This window comes from Ptychodera flava, chromosome 1 (genome assembly GCF_041260155.1).
Source record: "Ptychodera flava strain L36383 chromosome 1, AS_Pfla_20210202, whole genome shotgun sequence".
NCBI classification, from domain to species: Eukaryota; Metazoa; Hemichordata; class Enteropneusta; family Ptychoderidae; genus Ptychodera; species Ptychodera flava.
In genome coordinates, this window is record NC_091928.1 from 61,438,477 (window position 1) to 61,453,031 (window position 14,555).

Here is a 14,555-nt window from a genome sequence, read left to right on the forward strand (position 1 = left end):
GAACTTCCTCCAAAGTATGGGCATTTGTGATGAGCAGACCAAGCAGGGTGAAAAAAGCTTGATATACCACTTGTTGCGTCGCCTGAGGAGGGGATAGTACTTACACATCTGATCAGATAAATCAGTGCCTCCCATGTATTTGTTGTATTCCAGCACAGATGTTGGCTTCAAGACAGGGTTTCCATCACCATCAGTTGACTTGCCATCAAAACCCCACTCTGCCGTGTGTGCATTTGACAGGATGGGGACTCACGTTTGTCATGCCATTTCAATGCCAAAGAGATCCCACGCTGTCTCAAGATGGTGCCTCCTCTCTTCAGTTTTGTCATCTGTAGAGCTTTTGGCATTTCTTTCTGATTCAGCCTGGCAGTACCAACAGTGTCACGGCTACTTAGGGCATCAACCAGAGTTGGACTCATATAGTAGTTATCCATGTATACACTATGTCCCAAATCTAGGAGCTTGGATGATGTCAGTAAACCCATAACAATTGTATATATAGGTCATACCTTCGTCCAACTCAATGTCCTCTGCATCTGGGTATGGATTGAAATTTCTCCCTGTGTAAAGGTTGTAGGCGATGGTGTAGCCTGTCTTTGCCTCGTTGACAGTGAAGGCCTTCATGCCGAATCGGTCAGGCTTGCTGGGGACATACACTCTCATGGCTAAGTTGCCCTGCCAAGGCACCACTGCTTCATCCAGGCTCAGACATTTATTGGGATGGTAAACTTCCCGGAATGGACATGTTATTATGTCATAGACGGGGCAAATTTTGTAGAGTGAATCAAAATCCTCGCTACTGAGATCGACTGGCATGGCTTCGTTGTCATTGAAGTAAAGAAACTGTAGGATTATCTCATACCTATTTCTTGACGTACAATTTGGAAAGAACGGTGTGTGAAGAACTTCACTGGTTGACCAGTAATTGCCTAGATCTCCCTTGTCAACAAGGCCAATCGTGATCGTCAGCCCAAGAAAAACGCTCAACTCATCCTTGTTTACATTGTACTAACGCTGCATACAGGAAAACGGCGATAGCAAGCCCTTCTGCTTTTCTCTGCAATAACCTGTTCAGCATACAAGTTTGTCTCCCTGACTATGATTTCCAAAACTTCATCAGTTAAGAAGAGACGAATGAAATCAAGAGGAGAGGCATCAGCCAACCATAGAGTAATCGTACGGCATAGTCAACTGTACAACATCGTTGATGGGATTTCGAGACCACCAGTTGTTGGCGACATCTTCAGGGAAATAAGCATCGTCATCAGGATTGGCGATTCGCTCAATGGGTATAAAATTTACGTCTTCAAAACCCCAAAAATTGCCATTATAATCGCTGTCACTATCCAGAAAATGATACGCAAAGAATTCTCTGTCTTCCGGGTTCAGAAGTCAAGAGTATTAGCGTACTGTTGAAGGTCACAGCCTGTAGTCTGATTTGCATCCGCCATATTTGCAATGCAAAGTATCGCTCGATTAGGATCTGGCGTGAAGAATTTTAAAGAACATTCTAAACAACGTCATTTCCGCCAGAATAAATTAATGAGTAATTAGGTCATACCATATTTGTTTCAAATACATCATTTTATTTTCCGTATAAGGCATACAGGTCAGTAACGCTCATGACCTTTTGAGGTCTTTCGGAGAGATGCTCCTGTCAGTGTATAAACCGACATGGGGCTGAATGCAGAAGTGCGTGTCGGCGTGTAAACTGATGCAGCGCTTTAAGAATTAAAAGTAACTTTGTTGTAGTCCAACTGAGCTCTGATTGGAGGCAGATACAGTGTACAGTACAATTGCCTGAAATTAAAGCATAGTGATGCTGTCCTTGTAGTTGAATTTTGTTTGTAAAACTATAATTATAATAAAAAATACACTATTTGATTGATACTGACAGATGTTGTCCCCGAAATGTGCAAATTATGTCCCCAAAATAAACAGATACTGTAGTTGGACATTGTGTCCCTTGTTTAAAATTCCTCGCTGCAACACTGTATTCTCAATATAAGTTTTATTAAGAAATTGGAAGGTGTTTAATTTTGCTAATTTTGTCATGTAACAGGTCTACCTACTTAGCTATATAAACAACATATAAATCAAAATAATGGACTTACCTTGACAGATGTATCTGACCAATAAATTCTGTTATCATTGATATCAAAGTCCAAAGCAAAGGTAGATTTGACACCAGACGGTGGAATTACCACATCATTATTGTTTGCTTCCAGGGAAATTCGTCGAATACTATTACCCATTGAAAGTAAAAGAAATGCCTCTGGAACAATGCATGTTTTCTGATCCTGAATCAGTTCCAAGCCAATAGGACAGGCACAAAGTACTCCATTTGGACGATACAGGCAGAGATGACTACAACCTCCATTGTCTTCGACACAAGGATTATAACCTTAGACAAAATAGAACACATTACAGTTATACACCATACTTTATGAAAAAACAAATTATAGGCAACATACATCAGTACCATTACACATTAAGAAGTTTTTACTTGAGTGTCATGTTACAGGCATTAATACTTAAAAGCTGCTTTGTTTTCATCAGATTGTCCTCACATCAAAAGTACACAACATTTGAAGTCATTAAGCATGTACACATAGCAGACAACAGGTAGATAAATGTTGTCAGTACACATCTTTGCAGAGAATTTCAGTAGTTCTTCATTTGTTTGACGTACCATCCATGAGCTGATGTATCAAAGAAAGTCACATCTACAAATGCATAAGATATGCTCTACAATCACACGACAATTCCTGATGCTTCTAACTCTTAAAAGTTACGCAGTCTTCTCCACAACAAATTCATGTATGAGGGTTCTTAACTTCAACTTTAGGATTTTTTCAACTCTTTGTTGCATCGATTATATCTACGGTATATCTGTAAACTCTCCAAAAGTTGGCTGTATGGTCCAGTATAAACAAATATAAAAGCAATGGTGAATACAATGGGCAAAAGGCTGACTGACCATGTATTTGTTTAACATTAATTGCTTTAAGTCCCATTAAGTCTGGCAATTGATCAATGATGACTTCTCTATCTTGTCCATTGTATTTATTTACTCTTTCAATAGATTTCCGTTGCCAGTCTGTCCAGTAAATGTAATCACCTGCAATTGTAATTAAAATATTGACAAAAGAGTTAACCTTAAACAGCAACATTGTCTATAATGCCGCACAAACTAATTTTACAGTAAGAAAGATTAACAATATTTGAATGCGAATATTATATTACATACAGAACGCATTTAACTTCTTGAGGTGCTTGTCACAGGAAAGCAAAGTTCTAAACTTGCAGTGAGTCAAGCTTTACTAAATATCTGACATAATGAAATCTGGTGCTCTAGTATATCAGTCAGTTTGATACTTTTTGCCATATTGTTATATTATGTACAAACTTGGTGGTAGTGTACTGCCATTAAAGTATAGTACGGCATTGATTATCCGAAGGCCGAATTGTAGAAATGCTCATTTACTTGAACTAGCTCAGGGTCCCCCAAAATTCAAAGTCCTTGTCATTTCATTAATGGAAGAAAAAAAAAATTCCTGGGAAATAAGGTCTTCTCATTACTTCATCATTTTATCAAATTTGAAAAAGAAATTCATGGCCTAAATCATATTCTGTGGTCTGTATGTCAAGCATCATTTGATTGATCTACTAGTCGACATTCATTAATCCTTTCAGTGCCAAAGTCAAATTTTTGTTGACAGTATAAATATGACCCAGACAATGTTTTTAGATCCAGACAATTTTTTTACATTCAATCCAAAGTTTGTTCAAAAACTGTAGTCAATGCAGCTCATGTCAATTTGGTCAAAATTATCACCAAGCAACCTAGCGGCCGATATACGGTAGCCCTGCTGTGTCATGTGGAGAATAACTATTTTTGACACATGTGTTCATGAAGAAGGTGGAAATCTTTAATAGCTCATTTCAGTGGCCAGACAAAAACATGGCAAAAATAGCTGCAACAAGTCATTGACAATGACATAGTCCCCACTTGTAATAGGAGTATTAGTCTTGATGGGGCAGGGAAATGTGGTCATTACGAATTATCACTGGAGTGTATATGTTCAAATCTATGGACACATAGGTCTATGTCATTGTTCCCAATTTGCAACAAGAGGCATGTCTAAGTTATGGTTCTAAATCGGGAAAAAAGATCAGACCTCTAGCTACAGTATTGGCCAGCCAAGAAAAACATATGGGCATAATAAATGAGGTACAAGGTGTGACATCTTAAGGTCTATTATTCTATCAAAATTAAAGCGTATAGAACTTGTGGTTACTGAATTATGCATATATACGCTTAATCAAGGTCAAAGGTCATCAAGGTCACGTGACATTTAAAAAAAATTGTAATGCTAATTAATTCATATATGCCAAAATTCAGACCTCTAGCTCTATTGGCTTGCCCACAATTATATATGTACATAATTAATAGAGGTAAAGCATGTGCTGTCATAAGGTCTCCTATCCTACTAAATATAAAGGACATAGCACTTGTGGTTACTTATTTATTGAAATAATCGTGTATTTTAGGTAAAAGGTTATCAAGGTCACATGACATTTTGTCAAAAAATTTCTATCCTATAGTCTATTCATATATACCTATCATACATCTAGCTCTATTGGCTCGCTCAAAATTAGATATGCACATAATTAATGAGGTACAATATGTGGCGTCATAAGGTGTCCCATCATACCAAATATGAAGGCTGTAGCACTTGTGGTTACTGAGTTATGGACAAATATGTATATTTGAGGTCAAAGGTCACCGAGGTCACGTGACATTTTGTCAAAAAAAATTTATTGCTAAGTTATCCATATATACAAAAAATCAGACCTCTAGCTCTATTGGCTCGCTCAAAATTAGATATGCACATAATTTATGAGGTACAATATGTGGTGTCATAGGGTGTCCCATCATACCATATATGAAAGGTTTAGGACTTGTGGTTACTGAGTTATGGTCAAATATGTATATTCGAGGTCAAAGGTCACCAAGGTCACGTGACATTTTGTCAAAGTGTCTGAGATATCTGCGTGAACGGATGGACTCATGGATGGACTCACGGACGGACATGACCCAATCTACAAGCCCCCTTGACTTTATCTGTGGGGACTAAAAACTGTGTAACTGCATCCTTTTTGCAATATGAATACGATGAGAAACTAAATTTTTATTTTTCTTGGCCTTATACATGGGAGTCTATGGACTGCCTTATACATGGGAGTCTATGGACTGCCTTATACATGGGAGTCTATGGACTTCCTTATACATGGGAGTCTATGGACTGCCTTATACATGGGAGTCTATGGACTGCCTTATACATGGAAGTCTATGGACTGCCTTATACATGGGAGTCTATGGAGGTGAAAACTAAAAAGTCCTGTAACACGGCCAAATTTGATCGCATTGTAAAACAAATCGATGTGCATCTGTATGAGGTAGGGTACTATTCTTGTACCAAGTTTGAACGAAATCGCTCCCGGCGTCTCTGAGATATCTGCGTGAACGGATGGACGGACGGACGCACGCACGCACGCACGCACGGACATGACCAAACCTATAAGTCCCCCTGGACGGTGTCCGTGGGGACTAAAAATACACAATTGAAGAAAATGTCAACCAAGCTGCCTGACGAGTATTTTTTGAGAATCAAATTTTCTTACCAAGAATGGCAAAAATTGCCTAAAAAGAACCCAAAATTGCAATTTCATCATAATTTCAATATATCATATTAAAATAACCCCTTGGAACTTGTATACCAAATATCAAAGCTATCAGACCTGTAGTTTTTGAGTAACAATTTTTTGACCAAAAATGATAAACATAGGGCCAAAGTCCCTGAAGCCACTATAGACATGGATACAAAATTAAGTATTTCCTGACTGTATCTCACTAAGGTCATCCTAGGGACCTGTAAACCAAATATTAAAGCTGTCTGACCAGCGGTTTTGAAAAAACAAGCGACCCAACAGCTGACAGAGCTCTGATGTGTTATGTAGAGAATAACTTTTTGTGACACACGTATTGATGAAATAGGTGGATATCTTTGATAGCTCATTTCGGGATGGCCGGACCAAAAATGGCAAAATTAGCTGCAAAAATACAAATTGAAGATTTCATCATAATTTCAATATATTACATTAAGATAAAGCCTTGGAACCTTGTTACGTGCAGAGAAAAACGAACAAAAGGGTGAACTCAGCAGTTAACGTTTAAAACAAATTTATTACGAAAATAAAACTAATTGCTAAGTCAGGGATAGAGTACAAGCTTTAAAAGTGTACAGACTACTTATCTCAGCTGGGACGGCAAAGCTCCAGTCTCAGAGTTGTAACAGTCAGTCGGATGAATGAACAGTCCTTCGGCTTGCAGGCTTGTAGTTGCACAAAGTCCACAGTATAAATCCAGCGTTGGCAGTGAAGGTCTTGAAAAGTCTTGAGAATGACTACTGCTGGAGTTTAGTAACACACAAGAGACACGATCCCAAAAGTCTGACTGAAAGCTGTGCACGTCCCTTTTATAAAGGCATATAAGAACAATCTAGAACTTTTATTGACATGCTAATTACTGTTCTAAAATTATCTCCCTTACACAACTAATCAACTTTCCAGAACATTCCAAACATGACTAATTGAATTCAAGGTTGTGAGGTCATCAAGGGCAGTGACCTTGAGAATGTTCTAGACTAATTGAACTCAGGTCATGATGAGTGTGGGGGAAATGACCTACATAACACACCCCCTCTTCAAAAAAAGAAAATTTTTCAAAGAAAAATCTTTCTTTTACAAATGTAATCTTGAAAAGGATTTAAGTACTCAAATTTTGTTTTACTCTAAAGTAAAATTTCTTGAAAGAGAACAACAATAAACTCTAAATACGAGAGAGACAGTCTGCAATTAAATTGTCTCTGCCTTTGATATGTCTAATGTCAAGATTAAACTCCTGTAACATTAAACTCCATCTAAGCAATCTCTGATTTTTGCCTTTAAATTTCTGTAGAAATACAAGAGGGTTGTGATCAATATAAACCACTATTGGCTGATTTGAAGAAGTAACATAAACTTCAAAATGCTGTAAAGCTAATATCAAAGATAAACACTCTTTTTCAATTGTAGAGTAGTTTCTCTGGGATTTGTTAAATTTGCGTGAAAAATAGCAAACAGGATGATCTATACCATGACTATCCTCTTGCAATAAAACAGCACCAGCAGCCGTATCACTAGCATCCACAGCTAATTTGAATGGCAAAGTGAAATCTGGTGCAGACAACACTGGAGCACTTTGCAGTATGGCTTTAAGTGTATCAAATGCCTGTTGGCATTGCTCTGACCAAACAAACTTTACTTTCTTTTAAGTAAGTTAGTCAAAGGCTCAGTAATTGTGGAGAAATTTGGACAGAATTTTCTGTAGTAACCAGCCATACCGAGAAAGCGCATCAGTTGTCGTTTGCAGTTTGGTATGGGAAAACTTGAAATGGCACTGATTTTGGCATCAACAGGTTTTACCTCACCCTGTCCTACAGTATGTCCGAGGTAAGTCCCCTCGCCCAACCAAACTCAGATTTGGCAAGGTTGACAGTCAACATTGCTTTACTCAGTCTCTCAAAGAACTTCCGCATGAGCTTAATGTGTTCCTCCCAGGTGTCACTATACAGGATGACGTCGTCAACGTAAGCTGCACACCCGTCTAGCCCGGATATGACGTCGTTGATCATCCGTTGGAACGTTGCCGGAGAGTTCTTCATTCCGAATGGCATCACCTTGTACTGGAACAATCCGTCTGGTGTAACAAAGGCGGATATTTCACGAGCACGATCCGTCAAAGGGACTTGCCAAAATCCCTTCAGTAGGTCAAATTTCGTCACATACTTGGCTTTTCCCACTCGGTCGATGCAGTCATCAATCCTCGGGATTGGGAAAGTGTCTGTCTTTGTTAAAGTGTTGACCTTCCTAAAGTCCGTGCACATACGATAACTGTGGTCTGATTTGGGTACAAGTATGCACGGCGAACTCCAGTTACTTTTACTGGGTTCAATAAAGTCATTGTCCAGCAGGTATTTGACTTCTTCCTGGAGATATTTCGCTTTTGTTGGATTCAGTCTGTATGGATGTTGTTTTACAGGCTTACTGTCCCCAACATCAACGTCGTGATAGATGACGTTTGTCCTCGTTGGAACATCTTGGAACAGGTGTTTATATTCATGGAGCAGTTCTTTCACCTGTTGTTGTTGTTCTGGCTGGAGGTGTGCCAACTTTGTAGACTCCATCTTCTCCAGGATTTCTGAGTTCTGAAGCTTGACCGAGCCCAGCTTTGAGTTTCGAGTATTTTCACTCAAGTTAGTTTCAGTATCACTATCTTCATAATGGTTTGAACTGACTGCACTGACAGGCTGAGTTATAGTAGGATTATCCCTATCCAAATATGGCTTAAGCATATTTATGTGACATAGCTGTTTTTGTTTTCGCCTGTCAGGTGTTATTATGATGTAATTTAAATCACTCAATTTCTTATCAATTAGGTATGGCCCAAAGTAACGAGCATGGAGTGGTTTGCCAGGAATTGGAAGTAGAACAAGAACTTTTTGACCTGTTCAAACTTCCGTTTTGAGGTGCTTTTATCATATTTGGTTTTCATTGACTGCTGAGATGACTCAAGATTTTCTCTGGCTAATTCACATGCTTTAGAGAGTTTCGTACGAAAATCTGACACATATTGCAAAATATTCAGACAATCATCATCGTCTGATAGGAATTTCTCTTTAACGAGCTTAAGTGGGCCACGGACTGTATGTCCAAATACAAGCTCAAATGGGCTAAAACCAAGAGACTCTTGAATTGACTCTCTAACAGCAAAGAGCAGAAAATGAATTCCTTCATCCCACTGCTTCTCTGTGTCAAAACAGTAGGTCCTAATCATGTTTTTCAAAGTTTGATGAAATCGCTCAAGAGCACCCTGACTTTCTGGATGATAGGCGGATGACCTATACTGTTTAATGCCTAGCTGATCCATTACTTGTTGAAAAATCCAGACATAAAGTTGGAGCCTTGATCGGACTGGACACATTTAGGGAGGCCAAATAAAGTGAAAAATTTGACTAAAGCTTTCACTATAGTCTTTGTCTTTATATTTCTCAGTGGTATGGCTTCTGGGAACCGAGTTGATGTACACATTATTGTCAGCATGTACTCATTTCCTGATCTTGTTTTTGGTAGGGGCCCAACACAGTCTATTAGTATCCTACTAAATGGTTCTTGAAATGCAGGAATTGGCTGTAAAGGGGCCTTTGGAATGGTCTGATTCGGCTTTCCTACCATTTGACATGTGTGACAAGTTTTACAGAAATGTGCTACATCCTGCCTGAGATTAGGCCAATAAAAGTGACTGAGAATTTTATGATAAGTTTTCCTTACTCCCAAATGACCAGCCCAGGGGGTTTCATGGGCCAGGCGCAATATTTCAGCACGATAGGACTTTGGAACCACAATTTGATGTTTTATAGCCCAATCGTCATCAACCAAGACGTCTGGAGGTCTCCATTTACGCATGAGAATACCAGACTTTGTATAATAGGAAACAGAGCTATCTGAAGTTTTACCTTCATCATCTACCCTGTCAAACAAAGACAAAATATCTGGGTCTTTGTGTTGTTCTGCAATGAGATTTGATCTAGAAAATGTCTGACTTTGGTCAGCAGAAGTTTTACTGGAAGTTTCAAATCCACGAGGGATAACGGAATGATCCGTGTCAAACACCTGACTGAGAAAGGTGTCATTTAAGTCAACATCTGTGACATTATTTTTGAGAGTATTTTGATTCTCGGAAGTTTTCTTTGACATGGCTCGAGTAATGGCACATGAAGGAAATAAATCGGGTATCTCTTGTTCAATTGGCTCTGGATCCTGATCTAAACTAGGATTATCAGTCACAAGTGGATTAGTAATGACCTTGTCCCCGGCAAGGTCGTTTCCAAGAAGAAGGTGAATCCCTTCAAAAGGCAAAAAGGCCTAATACCTAAAGTCACAGGTCCAGAAACAAAGTCCGAAGACAAATAGACTTATGGAGAGGAACAGGAATGTAGTCATTACAATCTACCCCCTTAATAAGAACTTTAGAACCTGAAAATGACTTTCAGAAAACGGCAGGGTATCTGCCAACAAAAGAGACTGGGAAGCCCCGGTATCTATTAAAATTTTGACAGGGGTAGCGGAAAAGAAATCACTAGAAGTGATATAAAACCATCATGAATAAATGGTTCGAAAATACCCATAATGCTATCTTGAGAAGAATTGACCTTGACCTCACTAATTGGGGATGAGAGGGGTTTAACCTCAGAAAATGTGTTGCACACATTATTAGACTCTAATTGAGTTGATGAAGAAATAAAGCCGGTGGGCTTAGATCCACTTTGACCACTTTGACCTTCACGTTTTCTTTTCAATTTGAAACAATCTGACATTAAATGGCCGTCTTTCTTGCAATAATTACAAGAAAGTGTACCGAACTGTTTGTCAGAAGGAGATTGAGACTTGGGATCTGATGATGTGGAGTGTTACTTGAACTCTGTGAACTGTTGTCATTTGATTTTCTACTGTCCTTTGAAAAATTCTTGGATGAAAAGGAGGAGTTAAATTTGCCTGCATTGTTTCTGTAGGAAAAGGACTGGGATGGTTTGCTGAGAAATGAAGATTTGTGAGTCAATGAGTAATCATCGGCCAAACGTGCAGCAACCTCTAATGTATCTGCCTTTTGTTCATTGATAAACGTCTTGATATCACTCCGGATGCACCTTTTAAATTCCTCAATCAAAACGAGCTGTCGTAATTTGTCATAATTCTGACTGACCTTTTCAGAAGAACACCAACGATCAAACAGTTGTTCTTTTGTTCGAGCAAATTCAACATAAGTTTGATCTTTCACCTTCTCACAATCCCTAAATTTCTGACGGTAAGCTTCAGGCACCAACTCATAGCCCTTGAGAATTAATTCCTTCACAGAATCATAATTTGAAGCCTGTTCTACTGACAACTGAATGTAAATTTCTCTGGCTTTACCCACCAAAGCACTCTGCAAAAGCATAGACCAGGACTCCTTAGGCCAATCCAGACTCTGAGCAATTTTCTCAAAATGAAGGAAATATTTATCAACATCCTTTTCTTGGAAAGGGGGAACTAACCTGAAATGCTTAGTGATGTCAAAATTGTCTGAAGGGAAGAATTTTCCTGACTTTCTAAGCTCTAAACGTCTCATTTCTAACTGCAGTCGGTGTTCTGCTAATTCTCTTTCCTTTTCTTTTCCTCTCTTTCTTTCTCCCTTTGTCTTTCTTCCATTTGCAATTCTTTTTCTTTCATTTCCAATTCCCTCTTTTTCTGTCTTTCTTCCATTTCTAATCTTTCCTGCCTATCTTTCTCTCTCTGTCTTTCTTCCATTTGTAATTCTTTCTCTCTCATTTGTAATTCTAGTTTCTTGATCTCCAAATTTGTCTGCATTTCTAATTCTAATTTTCTGAGTTCAGAGGTAGACTCGGGCTCATAATCTTTTAAGGCAGACTCCTCAAAATGGCCTGATTTAACTAAATGTTTTGCAATCTTGAACTGTATTTCTCGCTTGCGCATAGATCGTTTAACTTCTACCTTAAGGAAATTGGCCAGTGTTATGAGGTCGTCTTTTCTGAGGGAATCAATGTGTCCTGATCAAGGTCATCCATTTCCTCTGGTTTAAATTCCGCCATGATTAAATTTCGCTGAGTTCACAGTATACAGTAGTTTTAAAAAGCTGTCAAAATGTTGTCAAACGGCTCAAAATATTCGTATCCCGGACGAGCCCCCAATTTGTTACGTGCAGAGAAAAAACGAACAAAAGGGTGAACTCAGCAGTTAACGTTTAAACAAAATTTATTACGAAAATAAAACTAATTGCTAAGTCAGGGATAGAGTACAAGCTTTAAAAGTGTACAGACTACTTATCTCAGCTGGGACGGCAAAGCTCCAGTCTCAGAGTTGTAACAGTCAGTCGGATGAATGAACAGTCCTTCGGCTTGCAGGCTTGTAGTTGCACAAAGTCCACAGTATAAATCCAGCGTTGGCAGTGAAGGTCTTGAAAAGTCTTGAGAATGACTACTGCTGGAGTTTAGTAACACACAAGAGACACGATCCCAAAAGTCTGACTGAAAGCTGTGCAAGTCCCTTTTTATAAAGGCATATAAGAACAATCTAGAACTTTTATTGACATGCTAATTACTGTTCTAAAATTATCTCCCTTACACAACTAATCAACTTTCCAGAACATTCCAAACATGACTAATTGAATTCAAGGTTGTGAGGTCATCAAGGGCAGTGACCTTGAGAATGTTCTAGACTAATTGAACTCAGGTCATGATGAGTGTGGGGGAAATGACCTACATAACAACCTGTATACCAAATATCAAAGTTATCAGATGAGTAACTTTTGAGAAACTAATATTTTGACCAAAAATGGCAAAAATTGACCCAAAAATACAAAAATTGAAGATTTCATCAAATTTCAATATATCACACTAAAACAACCCCTAGGAACCTGTATACCAAATATCAAAGGCAACAGACAAGTACTTTTTGAGAAACACATTTTTTGACCAAAAATGGCAAAATTGCACCAAAAATACAAAATTGCAGATTTCATCATATATATCATATTTAGTTCATCTGGGAACCTGTATACCAAATATCAAAAGCTGTCAGACAAGCGGTTTTGATGAAATAAAGTTTTCACCAAAAATGACAAAAAAATTCCTTAAAAATACAGATTTGCATATTTCATCACAATTTGAACAATCTAAGTTGGGTTATCCCTAGGGACCTGTATACCAAATAACAAAGCTGTCTGACCAGCGCTTATGCAGAAGATTTTTTACCAAAAATGCCTTTTTTGGTGCTAATTTACTTATTTTCGACAATATCAAAGAATTAAAAACAAGTCATCGTTGATGACACAGTCCCCGCTTGTCCATTTTGTTATAATCTTTGGTGTCTAGGTAGCTGTGGTCTAGGTCGCTGTGGAATGACATTGATGCAACGGGTGCATCAGGCCTGTGACTTGCATAATAAAGTAATCTGAGGAACGTTCAATAAATGACTCATCTCTGCCAGTAATGACCACTGAAGGAACTTTTGATTACATCACACATAATGATGCCCTCACTGCCTCTAGTGTCATGACGGCACATACTATACACATGGTTTGGTGGAATTTTCGAAATGCTATGGGATTGGGTATGTTGTTGTAACAGCCATCAGCCATTTCGGATCATATAATGAAACAATTTAATGTGCACAAGAATGCAGCCATAGTATTTTATCTTCGTATCACGTTTGAACAAAATCAGTCCATCGAGGGACATTGACCTATGTTTATGTTTCAAGGACATATAAAAATCACACCAAAATTGAAATCAAATGGCTGTCTATTGACCATATGGATCATAGCACAAAATTAGTAGACATGCATATGTATGCCATAGTACTTTATCTTTGTACCAAGTCTCAACAACATTGGTTAAGGAATATTTGCATATGATTAAGCCTCAAAGACATGAAAAAATCCAAAAAAGACCATCAGGCAGAGATATTGGAAAAAACTTTACAATCTGGCAGCCATATTGGAACATGTCAGAAGTAAATTGACATGTATGCCATAGTGCTTGATCTTTGTGCCAAGTTTGGACAAAATGGGTGTAATGACCTTTGAATTATGCTTCAAAGACATGCAAAATTCCAAAAAAATGGCAGTTCTGCAGCCATATTGGTACCTATCGCAAGGTTAATTGATACATGCATATGCATGCCATAGTACGTGCTTTGCCATTGTGCCAAGTTTGAACAAAATCGGTTCAAGGATGTTTGAGTTACGGTTCAAAGACATGAAAAATCGCAAAAAAATGGCCACCTGTCAGCCATATTGGATCATTTCACAAAATAAATTGGTGTTCATATGAAGGGCATACTGTTTTGCTTTTGTGCCAAATTTGAACAGAATCGGTTCGAGAATGTCTGAGTTATGGTCCATAGACATGAAAAATCGCAACAAAATGGCCGCCTCACGCCCATATTGGATCGTATCGCAATATAATTTGACATGCATGTGTAGGCCATAGTGTTATGCCTTTGTGCCAAGTTTGAACAGAATCAGTTTGAGGATGTTTGAGTTATGGTTCAAAGACACAAAAAATCGCAAACAAAATGGCCGCCTCGCGGCCATATTGGATCGTATCGCAAACTAATTTGACATGCACATGTAGGCCATAGTGTTATGCCTTTGTGCTGAGTTTGAACAGAATCTGTTCAAGGATGTCTGAGTTATGGTCCAAAGACATGAAAAATCGCAACAAATGGCCGCCTCGCGCCCATATTGGATTATATCGCAAAATTATTTGACATGGATATGAAAGCCATAGTGTTATGCCTTTGTGCCAAGTTTGAACATAATCTGCTCAAGGATGTCTGAGTTATGGTCAAAAGACATGAAAAATCGCAACAAAATGGCCGCCTCGCGGCCA

The 14,555-nt window shown here is 38.5% G+C and overlaps 1 protein-coding gene across 2 annotated transcripts in view; it reads right to left on the reverse strand.

Moving 5' to 3' along the window:
* Positions 1-14,555, reverse strand: part of LOC139142491 (low-density lipoprotein receptor-related protein 6-like) — a 216,571-nt gene that overhangs the window by 99,446 nt on the left and 102,570 nt on the right. For both annotated transcript variants that reach the window (XM_070712437.1, XM_070712445.1), the window contains 2 exons: positions 2,981-3,121; positions 2,115-2,404 (listed from right to left, as the gene is read on the reverse strand). In XM_070712437.1, coding sequence (XP_070568538.1) covers positions 2,115-2,404; positions 2,981-3,121 — 431 coding nt within the window. The remainder of the gene's footprint in view (positions 1-2,114; positions 2,405-2,980; positions 3,122-14,555) is intronic.